At 31.9% G+C, this 19,474-nt stretch overlaps 1 protein-coding gene across 5 annotated transcripts in view; it reads right to left on the reverse strand.

The window, feature by feature from the left end:
- Positions 1–19,474, reverse strand: part of LOC145261217 (solute carrier family 2, facilitated glucose transporter member 1-like) — a 189,576-nt gene that overhangs the window by 68,534 nt on the left and 101,568 nt on the right. For 4 of the 5 annotated variants that reach the window (XM_080119566.1, XM_080119567.1, XM_080119569.1 and 1 more), the window contains exons 9-12: positions 18,223–18,342; positions 13,674–13,749; positions 12,193–12,320; positions 7,661–8,541 (exon numbers count right to left, since the gene is read on the reverse strand). In XM_080119566.1, coding sequence (XP_079975692.1) covers positions 8,329–8,541; positions 12,193–12,320; positions 13,674–13,749; positions 18,223–18,342 — 537 coding nt within the window. In that variant the 3' untranslated portion in view covers positions 7,661–8,328. Of the gene's footprint in view, positions 1–7,660; positions 8,542–12,192; positions 12,321–13,673; positions 13,750–18,222; positions 18,343–19,474 lie in introns of those variants that run through there. The other variant, XM_080119570.1, reaches the window with a different exon arrangement.

Raw genomic sequence — 19,474 nt, forward strand, 5'->3', positions numbered from 1 at the left:
TGTCTTCTGTCAGTGAAGGAGAAGTCCTTCCAGACTGAGGAAATTTCTTTTATTTTTCTTTCAATCTAGAGTACCTTTTTTGGGTGGGGGAAATAAGATATTCCTCACACTAAAAACAACCTTGTACCTAACTATGTCCTTGTAGAGAGGCAAGCAGATAGACTGAAATTCGAATACAGTTAGAGCGATATAATTTCTTCCTTTAAGTGAAGTAGACTTGTTAGCTTAGCGGGTAAAGTTCTGGACTGCCATGATTGGTACTGACTTTAGTCTAGGGTTCAAATGTGTCTGCGTGCATTAATTTTTAAGCATGTTTCATTTTTTTTTTTTAATGTTTAAATAATTTTTGCCCAATAATGTCCCCATAAAATGTACATTCAATATTACATTAATCACTTTGTACTTGCACAAAAATATGATGGATGTATATGAACATGGTATATTTTCAAATATATATTAACAAGAAGATTTTTTTTTATAAGAAAAAAAAAAAAAAGGGTGTTTTTCTTATGAGATGAAATGGAAGATTTAAAAAATCAACAACAACGAAAAATAAAATAGAAAATTAACAATCACTTATTTCGGCTCAACTTAAATCCAAGAAAAATACATCACACCACACACACAGAAAGATAACGCAAAACAACTCCCATAACTTTCCTATACTTTAAACACGTACATAAAAACACAAATCCATTTTTCTTTTTTAATTGATTCATTCACTTAAAAGAAGGATTAAAAATAAAAATGTAATTGACACAATTGATAAAATTTTGTAAATGTAAAATTTTATTTTTATTTTAATATAAAACTTAGCGCTTATACAGTATGGGACAGATTATTCTTGGGCATGCTAAAATATTAGGCTAAAATAACTATCCTCACCAAAAATTGAAAAAAAATTGAGTAGAATTGTAATTTAAAATAAAAATCAGTTTTCGTATTTTGTCACTTATTATCTAAATATTAATTTACTTGTCTGTACCTCTAGAGTAAAAAAAATTAAACAAAAACAAAAAAAAAAAAAAAAAACATCACAAATATTAAGGAGAAAGGAATTACCTCCCTTTATACTTGCTCTTTATCAGTTAAAAATCATTAAACCATTTCCTCTCAAAAAATAAAAAAAAACCCAGAAAAACAAAACATGGCTGTCTGTTTACGGTTTCAAATTAGCTATTTTATTTTATAATTTAAAAAAGTCATGCTGATGAGACAGTTTGTTTCTTTATTATAGTTTCTGTTTTAAATTAAAAAAAGTTTGTTTTAAACTTAACAAAAAAACGAGCAAGTGAATTGACATATGTCTCTTTATAAAAAATTTTTTTCAGAAAAACAATGTTGAATTTTCATTGAAAAAAATCTAATTTTTTTTGAATCAATTCTTTTTAGCTTTAAAAGGTTAAAAAAAAGAATTTGCTAAAAATTTGTTTTAAATTTCTCGTTATTTGTTTTATTTTAATTTTTTTATTCATTTTATTTAAAACGTGTTTAAAAAATTTTCAACTACCATGGAATTTCCATAGGTTCTGCTAGTTCATTATTATTTGGTTAAATGGCAGACTGACTTATCTCCTCTTGTTTTAATTCAGCCAAATATGAAAACTAATTTTATTTTGAATTAAAATTCTACTCGATAATTTTTAGTGAGATTCTTATTTTTGCCTAATATTGAAGTATACTGAAAAAGTTTTACTTAGAATGTGATTTTCATATGTGCCCCATACTGGATAGGCGTCTAAATTTTACTTTCATACAATTAGAAATTATCTTTAAATTTAGAAACTTTAAGAGATTTTCTTTTTTTACTCCAATCTTTGTGTTTTCTTTTATTGCTTTTTATAATCTGTTTAGAACACTTTTGGTAAACCCAATTAGAAATTTAAAATAAACATTTTTCATCTTTTAATATCTAAACTTTGGCAGATTTTTTTGGTGCTTGTTAAAGATAGAGTCGATTTTTAAAAAAAAATATGTGATAAGCAAAAACAAAAGTACTAATTGTCATGTCGAAAATAGTAATATATCCCAAAATTACGAAAATTCATTGAGTAGAAAAACTTATTGTGTTTTTAGTAAAAAAACAGTCAATCGTTATGGTCTAAAACAGTACATCAGCCATTAAAGTAAGGGAGACAAATCAGTTTAGCAAATAAATATATATATATATATATATATATATATATTTATTTATTCAAACGGCAAAAACAGTAAGTTAATTAAATTGAATAAAATGTATTTTCATAAATATTGATTTTTTTAAAAAATAAACCAAAAAAGTAATTTCTGTTCTGTTTTCATAAATTTATATAAAAATATTTATGTCCCCTGTGTTCGCAATCTTCAAAGTGTTCACATCTAGGGATAATGCAATTTCCCCCAATTTTGTGTAAAAATTACACTTAACCATGAATAATTTTCTACTCGACGAATTTTCGTAATTTTTAGTTATATTGCTATTTTCAGCATGAAAATTAAGAATTTTTTTTTTGTGCAAGCCACATATTAAAAAAAAAAAAAAAAAAAAAAAATCCGATCTGCGCCGATATTTTTAATGGATCAGAAAAAAACCTCCCCATTATAACAAATGTTTGTTCTGCAAGAAACAGCTTATGCAGATCCACCAATGTAAAAAAAAAAAAAGTGTGATCTGCGCTAGTTGTTAAAATATATTTTGAATCAACTTCATTGAAAGATACTCTATCCAATTCAATATTTTATTGATTATATCTCTTGTTTAATTAAAATTTCTGTAAATTGTTAAATTTTATAAAATATTTTAATCGTTTCCATCCAATTTCTTCTGATTACCTTTGTTTCATCCAATCAAATCGAGATATAACAAACAATCTTTTTGATTCTAAATTTTTGTAATGAGGATTGATTATTCATATAACTTGGACTATGGTTCTCATTTTCACAGCGTTTCAGTCAATGTAACCTCCGACCAAGTACTTCATCCACTACATCACAGATCACGTGGCATAGCGGACAAAGTACTTGGTAAAATTCAGTTGTAAGTTACACTCTTCTAGGTTGAGGGTTCAATTTTCAGTGTAAGCGACACTAAAAATTCTAATTACAAATTACTTAGAACTTCTTAGTCATGGCTGACAGAATGAGAGAATGCTACACATGTGGATTAAATAAAAAGTTTCTTTTGAAATTTCATGCAGATTTCCATGTTCAACAGAGAGATTCCAGAGTTTGACAAGATACACCTGAAGATGGTCAGAGTTTACATCAACCAAAACGTGAAAATGACACCCAAAAAGAAAACAGTAATAAAAAAAAATCAAAAGAATCTAATTTTTCAGGTTACGTTTTAATCCTGTGAGATCTCATTAATTTAACTCCTTTTTTTTATTTTATTTTTTTTATTCTTTTTATTTTAAATAGTTATTTTCTTTACTTGTTTTCATCAAGGATTATTTAGTGATCTCTCTTGGATCACATTCAAGTTATTCCTGAATCATACAATCCAACCAAAGAATGAATTCTTCTGTGCTGGAAGTCAAAAAATATCTAATTCCATGCACCTGGGAAATATAGAACCTAACATCATTCTATTCCTGGCCCATGCAATTAGATTGGCGACCATCTTGGCATGCTTGGTATCACGTTCCATATTTTTATCCTTCTTTAAGTGAATAAACTGAAACCACAACATGCATTTTGTATTACTTTTTTGCATAAAGGGGAGAAGACTTTTAAACCAACCTTTATGCTCAACTGAAGCCTTTTTAATTATCCCACTATTTGCTTGTAAGATTTTTTTTAAGAACCTTGATTAAATGCCCGATAATAATTTGGAACCAAACCCATAACTTTTGGAAACAAGTTTGATTTTTACCAGGTTTTGGAAAGTAGAGCAGCATGATTGAAATAAGGCTTGCTTGTTTTATCGTATATCAACCGCATATATCACTTTGGTTATAGTCAGCTAACATACTCCCTAATTTTATGCAGAGCGCTATCGGAAGTGGTGACAAGGCAAATTGGTTACTTCACTTTTATTATGTATTGAATAAGTTTTTTTGTTTTTTTTAATGATGTTTGAAATTTTATTTTGATTTCAATAATTTCGTTTTTATGCTTTCATAAATGTATTTCTTATAAAATTTTAAATAAAACGAAAACTTATTTTTTTAAAATTTGATTATTAAAAGTGCAAATAAAGACTAATTTTTATCTGTATAATTTTTGTTGATTTTTAGTGTATACTTGTCAATAACGTCCTTTTATGATTTTATTTCGATAAATCGCTTCACAATAGAAATACTGAAGAACAAAAAAAAAAATGAAGGCACTGATTTGCCTTGTCACTGCTTTTGGTAGCGCTCCACAGAAAATTAATAAGTACGTTAGCTGACTATAACTGCCACGTCTTGCTACACATTTGCTAAGTTCTAGACAGTTGTGTGATTATATCTTTGGTTTCCCCTATAGGAGCTGGAAGAGAGTTTTTTTTTGGGGGGGGGGGGTAAACTATTACTTAAAAAAAATACAGACATGTTTCACATACACAGATATGAAACAGGAAAAATAAAATTTAAAAAATTAGATAACATCCTGTTCTTCCTGGCAAAAATGCAAGATGATCGTTCCCTAAGCTAGTTGATCTAAAAAGTTAGAATGCAGAAGGGTAAAGATAAAACACATAGCGTGACATTTTCACTAGATGGGTTGCCTACCACGGCTTAAGAGAGGCCCATCTACCCTCATGAGGAGGATAGACTGCGCCAATTTCCCAACCTGGTATTTTACCTCACTGTGCATACAGTACCTCGCCTTCCCAAATGGTCACCCATCTGGTACTAGCCAGGCTCGATGTTGCTTAACTTCCGTGTCTTGCGAGAACCAGTGTGTCGACGTGATTGTGCCGTATTCATTTACATATGTGATTGTAACTATGTTTCTGAATTTCTGAAAATTTCAAATCTCAGCTTGTTCCTTCCTTTGTATTTAGTCCAATGAATATAAAGCAAAAAATTGCTAGTGACTGGGTTCTGTTGATTTTATGTCTATCCTTTTAAAACTAAGCTACATTGTGTGTGTTAATGGTCCGTTCTTCATTCTTTGAGCGTTGCTTTTCCATGTGTGTCGTTTCCAGCATATTTGGTCATCCAGTAGCTGTTGTTTGACTGTTTAGCTGCGGCAAATAACACTCATGTGCGAAAACAATGGAAATTTGCTGCAGTTTAAAGGTTTCAATGGAGAGAGATAGTTCGTTCATGAGGAGAGAGACTATAAGTGACTCCTTATAAAAGAGAGGCAACAAATAATTACTCCTTAATTTTTTGTTTTTAATTAACAGCTAGAATTGGATCACAAACCCCAAAATAAAATGATGCAAGTTGTCTGTTCTTTTATATCGGCTGTTCCATTTATGGTTGCGTCGTCTAGCAATTGTTCATCGAATAAAACTCATGCACTGAAACAATGGAGACTTGTTGCTGTTTCAAAGGTTTTATTGTGGAGAGAAGTTCTACGTACAAGGGGGGGGGGAGACTAAAATTAATTCCTTCTTACTTGTCATACTTCGCCTTAAAAACGGTCAACGAACGGACAGAAATCGAGGAAATATACACTTAGATTTCTAAATTGTCAGGCATGTCTTGTTTGTCTGCTTCCTCGACTTAAACTGTACGAGGAACTCCGCCCGGTCTCCTAAACTCATAATGCAATTTCTCTGTAACATCATTCAACACCTGACTTCTAGTGTGCTTGGTCAAGGGAGATAACTCTTGACTCCTCACCCTTTTGCCTCAGTCATGTTAGCTGCACTGGGTCTATTTCCGTTTGCTGCTCGGTTGTCTTGACATGTACTTAATGTGACCCTCACCAAAATTCATACTAGTTAACATAATCTCTAATTAGTGGTGTAGGGTCGCAATATATAACAATAGAAATGAAAAAACAAAAAAGAACAAAAAAATTGTTGTGAAAGATATATTTAAATTAAATAAATATTTTACATAAAGTATTTTTATAAAATTCACAAAGGCTGCAGTTCTTCTGGCTTTATCTTAATTTTCCGATCAACTAGGTTGGGGAATGTCCATTTTGTATTTTTCAGGAAGAACTGTATGTCAGCTGATTTAAAAAGGTTTCATTTTTTTCCCCTATTGCACATGTAATACTAAATTGATTTTAATACCAATACGTTCAGCATGTCAATCTTAAAAAAAAACAAATAAAATACAATTTTTGATCTACTATATATCGTCTTCCCAATAAAATTACAATTTATTGTTTGCTCATTACATTAATTCAAGAAAATTGGTTTGAACTTTTTTTTTTAAAAATTAAAAATCACTCCAGACAAGGCATGAAGCCATTTGATGTATGGAGCTGCAAAAAAAAAAAAAAAAAAAAAAGGGAGGGGGGGGGGAACCCCACTACTTCCAGGTCAAAAACTTGCCAACAATAAATATTAGATGGAAAAATTTTTTTGACTCAGAAAGCAGCAATTCTTCCCTCTTTGTCAGAAACAAAACGAGGGAAACGAGAGAGTTCAGAGGCTGCTGAAAAGTAAACCCAAGATCTACTTTCTACTCTCTTTATAACGTATAACATTATAACATATTGAAAAAAAAAATATAATAATTTGAAACGTTATGTTTAAAGATGAATTTGTCAGACAGACGATACGTTGCACGACAATTTTATTATTATAGATTATTTTATAAATATATACGTTTATGTCCGTTTAATTTGTATAAAGGGATGATTGAGCCATTTTAATGTTCAGAACACAAATAGACATTTCTAATTTCAAAATCAGAAATCTTTTTGAAAAAAAAAAAAAAAAAAAAATCTATTTAGTAACCTTATTTATTTGTCTATGTTTTTATTTTTTAAATGACTGATCGACTTATTTAAATAAATAATCACTTTGCATTCATTTTTTTTTATTTAAAATTATTTTTTATTTTTCTGTTTCTTCAGCTACCATTTTTTTTTTCTTAATGTAATTTGAAAATTCTAAAAAACTTACGATTTTGTGATTTTTTTTGGTATTTACTCCCCCCCCGACTTACACAATGAATATATATATATATATATAACAAATAAATAAATAAAAAATAAGACCCCTCCCACTTCCCTACCCCTTAAATTTTTCAAACACTAATAATAGACAAATACAACAAAGATAAACAATAATAAAGGAGAAACAATAAACAACAGTCATTAAATAATAACAACCCAATTCACCCCCCCCCTCAAAAAAAAAAGAAAAGAAAAAGATCTGCTAATTTCGTAGTTTCTTATCCAGAATGATAGGCAACTGTGACCTCAGTTGTCTGCTATTTTAAAGAGTTAAAAAAAAAAAATTGCTTATTATGATAGAGCCGACAGATCAATTTTTTTTAAATATGTGGTTTGAAGCAAAAACAACAGTACTCAATTGTCGAAAATAGTAATATATCCAAAAATTACAAACATTCATAAAGAAGAACAGATATTCTGTTTTGAGTAAAAAAAAAAAAGAAAAAAAAAAAAAGGAAAAAAAAAAAAGAAGAAAAGTCTGTCATTAAAGTGCCGAAAAGGGAGATAAGTATGTCCCCTGCATTCGCAATACTCAAGGTGTTCACATCTAGAGCAAATGCAATTTCCCCCCCAGTTTTCTGTAAAAATTACTTTTCGCTATAAATAATTTTCTACTCAATGAATTTTTGTAATTTTGGGATATTATCCTATTCTCGACACGACAAGTAAGTACTTTTGTTTTTGCTTAAAATGAAAAAAAAAATAAAGATCTGTCAACTATCTTAAACACACACACAAAAAAAATCATTTTCACAAAATAAAAAACAAAAAAAATGTAATATTTTCTATGAGTAAATTGCTTTTTTTATAAAATTTAAAAATTGGATTTGAAATATAACAAAATACAACTCTTTAAAATGGCAGACAATTTACGCCACAGTTGTCCGCCAATTTGCATAAAAAAAACTACAAAATCACCAAAATTCTATAGAATCATGAAATAAGCACACTTGTTAAGACATGATTAAACACACGATAATCGGAATCCCTCTCCTCTCCCCCTCCCCCTTACGTATCAGCCCCGTTCCACCTCCCTGCCTTTTTCTCCCCCCAAAAGCAATCGAGTGGGGGTTTGGGGGAGAGCGAAGTATCGGATCCCGAAATATGATTCTAGAAAGAAACAATTTTTTTTAAATTCCTTTCACTGCACTTATTTCATTCTTTCTTAATTTACTGGTGTTGGCCATTTCGTGTTGTTGTTGTTGGTGGTGGTGGTGTTTGGACTTTATTGCTGTTCTAAGACCATCATCTAAAAAGCCGTTTTCTTGGGCGTTCTTAGACTTTAGTCGTATCCATTGGTTCCCCTTCTCCATTAACAGTCGCCTGAACAATAGAGTCGTGTTTCTTCCAGACTTTACCTGCAGCCAGGATCTGGGCGATTTCTTCGAATGTCTTGTTTTTAGTCTCAGGCACAAAGAAGAAGATGAAGATGATAGCAATAGTTAGAATAACAATAAAAATGATGAATGTGTAGGGACCCATGGAGGTCTGAAAAAAATAAAAAATAAAAAAAATAAATAAAAAATAGATCACTTATATAAGTATCATTAAATTAATGAATAATAATTTTCATGGCAAGTGCTCGACTGAACTCTAATCTATGGTTCCCTTTGATTCAAAACTTTCATAAAACCATTTAACTAGTTACAACTACTATATGATTCCATGAACAAAGATTCTTTCCCAGAACTGCCCGTCTGTGGAACATTGTTCCGCTGGCCTGCTTCCCGGTTGAATACAATAATAGTAGCCTTCAAATCCAATGTAAACAAGTTCTACCCAATCGACACTATTAACGATTACTAAACTACCACCATACATTCATTAACCCTTATCCTCAAGTGGTCTTCAGGCCTTGATAATTGGTGACTTCCAAGTAAAAAAATAAAAAATTTCTTTAACAATCATAATACTGGCATATCACACATATATGCAAAGAAATTTTCTTTTACACTTCAATCCCAGATAAACTCCTACAAGTAACTTATTGAGCATTGTTAGCAGAACTCTAATACGAGTATACACTTTTGCCCATTAGGATTGAGCCAACCCCAGCTATGAATGGTTTTAGGTGATATACGAGGTACAACCTCATGTTTCACACATTTCAGAGGTCACTATTCGTCATGGCAAACATGTGCTTGACATGCAGGTATAGGAAGGCATCTTGCAGCAGGTTGCCGATACACTATTCCTATTTACAATGCCTCCCCACGGGACAGAGTTAGACACCAGGGTCGTTTTTTAATGTGGAGAAAAAGAACAAAAATAAAAATTGTCTCAGTCGTGAAGGATTTCTCCTCCACTGACAGAACAAGAAATTGAAGTGTAGATCTGAAGAACAGATACTACACTTTTTTGCCGATACACTATTACGTGGAGTATTGCGTTGTCGCCTACCTGTCAGATGAGTTTATTTGGGGGTGCATCTTCCTCAGTGAATTAAACGCGCCCCAAGATACCAACCTGGAAATTTCTACGATTCTGATAAGACACATGAAGTTTAAAGCACTTGCTACAAAAGCCAATAAAAAAAAAAGGGAGGGGTAAAAAATAAATGTTACCAAAGGCAAGTTACTCTTCTACCTATGTGGATAAGTTGCTATGTTATAACTTATTTTAAAGCGTCTATTTATTTTGAAATAACAGTAGCGTTCAATCTGTTGAGTTACAGGGTGGAACGATAAAATTGTCACACTAGAAAAGACAACAGGATTCCATTTCCGTTTGAGGAAACCGGTTTTCTTTCTTTGTTGCAAACCATCTACTAGTTGGCCAGTTGTGTACAAATCCCAAGAGCAATAGGAGTCTTCTATTATGTCTGAAAGCAACACAATGTTCAACGAGCAAGATCAGAGATGTGCCACTGCACAACTCCTGCTCTCTACTGATTTAAGTTATGGCAACAGGACCATTGCCAGTACACTCAAAATGCATTGCTTGATTGCCATGAATAACAGGGACATGCCCAGAATGATGAAAATAAAGTTTCCAGCCATGGTTATAGTCTTTGATGGGGTTTCAACAGGACCATTGCTTGGTACCATTGCTTGGTATCCCCAAAATGCAAATCCGGATAACAGGGACATGCCCAGGGTGATAAAAACAGTTTCCGGCTACGGTTATAGTCTTTAGTGTGGTTTCAAATGAGGGCCACATTATGCCACCTCACATCTTTTAAGACGGCATGAAAGTCAACATGAAAGTCTATCTGGATGTGCTGAAGAGTGTGATGATCCCCTGATGCAATCAGGTGGCTGCTGGCAGACCCTGGGTGTGACAGCAGGACTTGACACTAGCTCACAAGTCCAAAGAGATCCAGGCTTGGCTTCAGAAGGAGTGCTACAACTTTGTACCCTTATCTTACTGGCCCCACTCCTCTCCCGACATGAACCCGCTGGACTACTTTGTTTGGCCATACATTGAGATCATCACCAACATGACCTCCCAGAACACCAAAGCCAGCCTAATCGCTGCCAACCGGCGAGTATTCGCCAAGCTCCTGCCAGCACTTGTGAAAAAGGCATACTCCCAGTTCCGGACCTGTATCAAGGCGATGATTAAAGGTGAAGGTGGCTACATTGAATGGATGTCAGCTCTACTACATAATCAAGTTACCTGAATTTATTTTTTCAAAAAAAGTTTAAAAATAAAGTTGCAGTGTTGTTTTCTTTAGAGCAACAATTTTATTATTTCACCCTGTATTATTGTCAACGAAACAAAAAAGGGGTGAAAAAGTAAATACACTACTTTTCTACCCATTTGGATAAGTTTTTATGTTTTAAGCGATTTTAAAGCATTTACTTTGAAATAACAGTGGTGTCCAGTCTGTTGAGTTAGAACAAAAAATAAAATGACAGTTTCTTACTGGTCCTGGATATGACCTTAAACTATATCCGATGGTGAGGCCCCAGCTTGCGGGCTTTGGGGAGTGTGGAGCCACCCTTCAATTGCCATTGCTCCCAGGTCCACTCTGACCTGGACTGGTAGTGCCTGTTAGGGTCCCAACTATGGGTTAAATAGAAACCGACTTTAACCCCCCCCCCCAATATACTCAATTAAAAATTTTTTCTTCAAAATCACTGGATTCGGCATTAAATAACCTGAAAAGGATTGATATGCCATAAAACAAAAACAACCAACAGTTTCTTATGAAAATATCAGGATATTTTTTTTTTTACAATAGCTAACAAAACAAAAGAGAATAAAAAAAAAAAAAAAAATTCCCGACAAAAGGCAAGATAAATTAGCTGACTTTTTTTTTTAAAGGGAGTCATTACTTATCAAGGCCCGAAAACCACTCACGGATAAGGATTAATGTTTGTCATGGGATCGATGAGATGACACCGTAATGATGAGTACTGGTAAAAATTGAATAGAATTCGATTATTTAAGGCGGGGGGGGGGGTAGATCAACAAGAACTTGTTTACCTCAGACTTGAAATGGCCATATTGTAGTCAACTGGAAGGCAGACTCATGATATAGAGTTCCGCAAGCGGGTTGGATAAGTATTTTGTGTTTTAATTTATTTTAACCTGTTTATTGACTTTGAAATAAAAGAAGTGTTACGTCTGTTTAGTTAGAATGGAAAAACTGGCGGTTTCATTACAGCCATTTGAATCCTTGATAATCAGTCAAAAATCGAAAATTAAATTACTGTTACAGCATTGGATTTTCACACGATTGGTGTGATTTATTGGATAGGTAAACATTAAGTAAAGAATAATATTATCCAAAATGGCCGTCTTTTGGGGCCACATTACCTAATGTTTACACATTTAAAGTGTGGATTTCTCAATACAAAATGTGTATTTCTCAATAGATTTTAACCCCCCAAAATTTACTCATTTAACAATAACAATAAAAAAAATAATAACTACGCAGAATGTTTTTCTCACAATAATTATTCCATGTCCCATATTTCACTTTACACGACTTGCTAAAGCCACCAGTGTCTAGAGTATTCCATTTACAGAAAACGTTGGAAAGGGAAGTAAATCTGATCAAATTTAAAATGGAAGCTGAGAAGGGGAGGTAACTTTGTCGATATAAAAAACAGGGTTTTTCATTTTAATTATAAAAATGGGAGCAGAACACACGGACACAGAAAAAGAATTAAAACGTTGATTAAAACTTACTTGAAGGAAAGGAAAGGTAAGTAAAAGAATGAAGTTTGTCACCCAGTTGAATACGAGAGACATGGACATGGCTGCTGCTCTTGGGCCCTGCGTGAAGAGCTCGGAAACCAGATTAAATGGAATCGGTCCTGTTCAGGAAAAAAAAAAAGACATAGAAACATTATACTGCAAGAAAATTAAAACTATTCTAGTTTCACAAAAATAAAAACAGTGATTATTTTTTTTAGCAATTACCATCATGAAAGTTTTTTTTTTTTTTTTTTTTAAGGTAATCACTACTTATCAAAGCCAAAATGTAAGGTGGTAGTTTCGTAATCATTAATAGCGTAGATTGGGTAAAATTTGGATTATTTAAAAGGACAGCTCAACAAGAATTTGTTTATATTGGACTTGCAGTTGGTTTTCTTCACATCTTGCAGAATATGATCTATTCTGTCTGAACTACAAGTTTTGTTAACTTTTCTTAGTGGTTTATTGCTTTTTCTGCACTCTTCCACCACTCCTTGTAGACATACTACAGAATACAACCTATTCCATATAGACTCTCTCCAAGACCCATTGTCTCATTCTTTTTAATTGACTGACTGATTTGAAAATTATGGAACTTATACTGTCATGCTTCTAAGTTGTTTAACTTTTCTGCACCCTTCCGCCATTCCTTCTAGACATACCTTCATCACTCCGACTGGTTTTCTGTCCATACAGAAGTGATCTGAGAATAAAAACGAACTTTGTCCATTGTTTTATCTATCACGCATTATCATGTTATGTTCTTGATGGTCTACCGCCGTTTTTTTGCACCCTTCTACCAATCCTTCTACACATACTGCAGAATTTGATATATGTATTAAGTCTCTCCAAAACCTTCTCTATCTCTCACAAAGTTATTTGGTTGACTGACTGATCTGGAAGTCCTGGAACATACATATGTGGTTTACCATTTTTATGCACCCTTCCGCCAGTGGTTAGCATGCTCTTGTTCCATCAGCCACGACTGGATAGAGGTCATAAATAATCCGCTTTATATTTTTTCGTTGCTCACACTTAGGATTGAACCTTTAATCTTCAGGAGTAGGTCATGTATGTTTAGGATTGATTTTTTTCTAAGTACTCTAACCACTGCACCACGGGTCCTTGTGGAAATCGCTTCAGACAAGGCATGAAGCCACTTGATGTAAGGCCCTAAAAAATACTTGAAGGTCAAAAACTTGCCAACGATAAGTGTTAGATGAAATAGAATCTGACCGAGTAAACAGTAATTTTTTCGCTCTTTGTCAGAAACATCGCTTATGAAATGTGAGAACTAAAGGACAAAAATAAGGGAAGCAAGAGTTATGCGGGTGCCCTGCCGATTGTAAACCCAAGATTCACTTTTTACTTTCCGTCATTTGGAGCAGATAATGTAATGTAGATACAACAAAAATTGTTGGGTATTACGTCAATGAACAGGCGAATAAAATAAGTGTTTAATGATATCTTACCAAGACCGAGGGCAAATCCGACAATGTAAGTGAGCATGACGAGAATACTGCAGACTGCCATCCATCCGTGGTGTGACTGAAGATGAAGAAAAAAAAAATGTAATTATGAAATAAATATTTTTGGATTACATGATGTGCCAAAATAAATTTTTGCCGTTATTTAAGTAAACCAAAAAAAAAAAAAAAAAAAAAAAAAAAAAAAACAAACGAAAATTTGCAAATGCTCCTTCCAATTATTCAAATATTTGAAACTTATATTTCAATGTGAATGAAAGAATTTATGGATTCAGCTGGTGACATCGTGTATCGGAAAAAGAAAATATATTACTATTCTTGAAGACATTATATTGCTAAAACAAAATTGATTTTCAATAAATATTGGCGGACCTGAAGAAGCTTCCCCCCCCCTCCCTGCCGTAAAATTAACTCCTTTTCACGTTTTATTTTTTCTGCGGATTATTGTCGATAACAGACTTAACTTTTATATTAGTAGGGAAAATTATTTTTTTTAAAAGTTTATTTAATGACTTTTAACGTGGGTGATCACTTTAAAATTATAATGTTCTATTAAATTGGTACCCCACTTTTTGTTCAATCAGCAAAACTCCTTATTAAGCTATTTTTGTGGTGTAAAAGAAAAATTTAATAGAATGTTATAATTTAAAAGTGATCCCCCCACGTTAAAAGTCATTAAATAAATTAAAAATTTTTTTTTCTTGCTAATATGAAAGTTAAGTTTGTTGTCGATAATTTCACAGCAGAGGGAAAAGCTTGTTCAGGTTGTCCAAAAGTAAATTTTATGGAAAATTGGAGAAAATTGCATTTTTTGTAGATGTTATAAAGTAGAGCGTGAAGGGTTCATGCACAGGGGACATAACTCGGAACGTATATTTTAGATTACATATTCATGGCATGCAATATTTGTAGCCTATATTGATGAACTTTTTTTTTTTTTTACTAAAAACACAACAGCAGTTGTTTTTACTTGATAAATTTTCATGATTTTTGGATATATTACTATTTTCGATACGACAATGATGTACGTAATATGTTTTGGCTTAAAACCACATATTTAAAAAATCAATCTGTCAACTATCTTACCAAACACCAACAAAAGTCTATTGCGATTGGCTACAACAAAACATCAGCCATTACAGTGACGAAAAGGGAGATAAGGGAGGAAAGCTTGTTCAGGTCCGCCTAAATATTTATTAAAAAGAAATGTCTATTGTTTTAGCTTCTAAAAGTCAGAAATTTTTAATTGCACGTTTACACAGAGGAACAGTTTCTTATTCTTTTCATGCACGGCATTGGCAACGAACTTAAAAAAAACTTTTTTAAATAAAAAAAAATAAATAAAATAAAATAAAATAAAAATAAAAATCTGTCAAAAAATCTCACAGATTCTTCTAGTTGAGCAATTCCTAATCCTTTATCAAGAAATTTTTTTCAACCCTTGCACCCTCTAAAATTAATATCGTATTCAAGGATAAATTTTGTGAATTTTGACTAACATTTTATCGAAAAAAAAAAAAAAAAAAAATCATGTTATTCTTTCATAGAGAAACAGATCATAAATTAATATCGGAATGAACCTTAAAAAATGTCTTAAAATAGCATTAATAGCTAAGCAGTAAACAATAGTAAAACATATTGCTCGTTCATAGAACTGAACGTACTTAATGGTCACTTAACAATAACGGCATGATTCAAGTTGATACATCAGTTCCCGTCAGATCACTGAAGTTAAGCAATGTTGAACCTGACCAGTACTAAAATGGGTGACCATTTGGTCATTCTATGTGTTGGAGGTGCTCTCCGCTTATCTCGGCACTGTTTCCAGTCATCTAGCACTTCTCCTTGCCACTGGATTCAAGCAGTGTCGACTCAGGAGAGGTATGGTTGGAGATTGTGCAACCCTTGCTTCACAGTTACAAGTGCAGCTACCCTTACAGGGGGTATCCATTGTTTCTTGAGACTAAACAGAGGCATTGAATAACAATACTAAACTCTAAAATGAAAGGAAAACGTTAGAATTTCCATGGATCCTGCTAGTAAATTAATATTAGCGTGAACCTTTAATAATGTCTTACTCGAAAAGAACGAATAGCTGAGTAGCAGTTAATAATACAATATATTTAATGACAGACTGAAATAAAAAAAACAATATATTTGATGACAGACTGAAATAAAGAAACAAATCATAAGCTACCATTAGAGTCTACCTTAAAAACATTTTACTTGAAATCACACTAAGAGTTTAGTAGCAATTAAAAGTATAATATATTTGAAGAGAATAAAGAAATTAATATACGTGTACAAACGAAAGCATGCAACATGCCTAAAAATATTAAATTGTAAAGTTTTAATATTCCATAGATATTCTGAAAAAACAAAAAACAAAAAACAAAAAAAAAACACTAATTGTCAGGCAGTGCTACAGTAGCTGCCGCCTGAACTTGATTAATACTGTTAACAAACATGTTATCCTGCCTTGACAGAGTTCAAAGTAGACTTCTTAGCCTAGTGGGGGATGCCCTTTTTTCTTTCCTGCAACCTCTTTCCCCATAGAAGAGACGCTGCGAGCCTGTCTCTGCTTTATTGTTATTTTCACGGCAAGTCCTCATCTAAGATCCAATCTATGGCCTCCCCTTGCCTGACCTTCACGAAAAACACTTGTCTAGTTGAAACCACTATCAATAATTCCCCCCACTCTTTATGAAAATAAAGAAATTAATATATGTGGACAAATGAATGCGTGTAACACGTCTAAAAATATTAAATAGTAATATAAGCAATGTAATATTTTTTTTTCAGTGTTATTAAATTTCGAATAACAAAAAAAAGAAAAAAAAAAAAATGATTTTATCATTTCTCAAAATTTTCAGGTTTTCAAATTTTCTTATTTAAATTCATTTAAAAAATGTTTTCTAAAGTGTGTGACTTTACATTGCTAAAATTTTGCGCTTAAACCGAGTGACAACACACAGAATTGAACAGTTACCGAAACAGGACATATTTTCTCTTCGGAAGGCTACGACTCCACATTACATCATTATGTAGAAAAAAAAAAAAAAAAAAAAACCTCAATCGGACTGATCTTAATAAAGCCATGTTATTGGCAAAAATTTGGAATTTAATAACACCAAAAAAAATTAAACAAAAAAAATGATTTTATCATTTATCAACATTTCCAGGTTTTCAAATTTTTTTAATTAAATAGTAATATTTAATATTCCATAGATATTCTGGAAAAAAAAAAAAAAAAAAAAAAAAAAAAGAAACAGTTGCCAGACAGTGCTGCAGTAACTGATGCTTGAACCTGTTTACTGCCGTTAACAAACATGTTCAGTTAAGGCCCTAAACTTTAGGATGTTCTGAACTCGTGGTTATTCTGCTATGTATTTAATGGCCACTGAAGAATACTCAAATAAAAACAAAAAATACATTGCAAAAAACACGAAATAGTAACATATAGCCAATAGTCTACTTTTTATCTAAACTTTTCTAACACTCCCTGGAATATTGTGTTGCACCGCCAGGGGAGGTGTGAGCACCCCAGGTTAGGAACCTCTGTTCAAATAAAACAATGTCACGAATTCAGATTAAGTGACCCACTTAAAAGTAGCCAGATTTAGCTAATCTTTCTCTTAATGATCAACTGACACCACAAGACAAAATGCAATTCTTTTTCCAACAAGATGGTGCTACATGCCACGAGTTCATGACACATACACACACACACATATATATATATATATAAATATATATATATATATATAATCTCTTATATCTCTGTACTCATTTTTATGACGACCAACAGACACCACAAGACAAAATGCAATTGTTTTTCCAAAAAGATGGCGCTATATGCCACACGTCTCACTGACACGAGGTCATGACATGTTTACGGAAGAGAGAACAATAAGCAAAGGATTATGGCCACCACGTTCCCTGGAGTTGTCATCATGAGATTTTTATCTTTGGAGGACTTTAAAACAAAAAGTTTCTGCAAATAATCCTCACAGTTTAGACCAACTAAAGGAGAACATTACCAACATTACTATCAGGAAAATCACCAAAGAAGATCTACAGGCAATATCTGCAAATGTTGTTAAACGTGCCCAGAAATGCATAGATGTCAACGGGGAGCACCTCTAGCATCTTTTATAAAACTAAAGGTAATTTAAACAATAAAAGAATGTCCCTCCTCTCTACTACATTTCTGGACTACTTTTAAGTGGGCCACCCTGTATTTTAATATATTTTATTCCAAATAAAGGGACATAACTATGCAATCATTAAATATAGTTACTTCCATTTTTTAAGATATAAAAATAATTCTGACCTGGACAAAGTATTTTCTGTAATAATCTCAATCGAATTTCATTTATTCTTAATAACAAAAGAACTGACGGATAAGAATCAAATATTGATTTTGTAGGAAGAAAGCTATCGATGACAAAAATCGAGAGAAAAAGTTGACTTTACTTTATGCATTAGATATATATATATATATATATATATGAATTTTTTTATTTTTACATACCTGGTAAGTATCACCCTGCTGTAAATTCAAGAATATTGAAAGTATTAACATGGACAAAATCATAACGATCATTGGGAATAATAATAAGGGCCTGCGTCCAAGTTTCTCCATCAAGGGTACCTAAAAAAAAAAGAAAAAAAAATGAAATGGTTTCTTATAAACACAAACTTCTTATATATACAAGGTGCCTTAAATAAGTTTCTAGACTTTTTTGTATAGATATTTAAAATTGTTGTAGACTCTTCAAAGATTCAGCTTGTTATTGCTATGCATCTTATAAGATGACTGACCAATTTTTATTGATTTCAGGTTCAAATGAACAGCTACAGCAGGAATTGGAATACACCCTACTAAAGCCAGATTGTTGCAGCTAGTGAATTTCAAAAATGCGATCTGGACATGAGGACATTTAAGAACAATATGCAATAAAATTATTTATAACTTAGAAAAAAATGCCACAGAAACGTATGGAATGCTTTAAACTGCTTTTGGACTATCTTGCATGAATCAAGCATCAGTTTCTGAGTAGCATAAGAGACTCAAGGAAGGCAGGGAGTCTGTGAGGGATGAGGAGAGGTCTGGAAGGAGTAAGGAAGTCAGAACACCAGAGTTGATTGGCCAAATAAAGAAAATAGATGTATAAAATTTTAAATAAAATACACAAAATTTTAAATAAATTTTTTAAATATAATACATAAAATTTTAAATACAATACATAAAATTTTATATATAATACATAAAATTTTAAATAAAATTTTTAAATACATAAAATTTTAAATATAATATATAAAATTTTAAATAAAATTTTTAAATATAATACATAAAATTTTAAATAAAATACACAAAATTTTAAATATATATATAAATTGTAAGATGGTCAACATCATGAAATTTTGTCATTTGTTCGTTATATGCTCTGTAATTCCATTGAGCTTCATAAATTAAGGATTAGAATACAAAAAAGGTGAAATATAATTGAAAAAGAAATCCTATTTCCACGGAAATATATTTCCAAATATAACAAACAAATGACAAAAGTCTATATTCCAAATTTCATGATGTTGACCATCTATTTTTCAGATTTTGTAATCATGCCCAAATGCATTTTCTTTTCTTTTGGTGGATTGATATGTTGCTATTTTTTCTGAAGTGTTAAGGGCAAAATAGATTCATTCATTGATATAATAATTAAATGAATGATTTTGCGCTAAAATAAAAAAATTGTAAATGTCAAATTAAAGGAATAAATTAT

This window comes from Euprymna scolopes, chromosome 37, assembly GCF_053919585.1.
Source record: "Euprymna scolopes isolate OS-2025 chromosome 37, ASM5391958v1, whole genome shotgun sequence".
NCBI lineage: Eukaryota > Metazoa > Mollusca > Cephalopoda > Sepiida > Sepiolidae > Euprymna > Euprymna scolopes.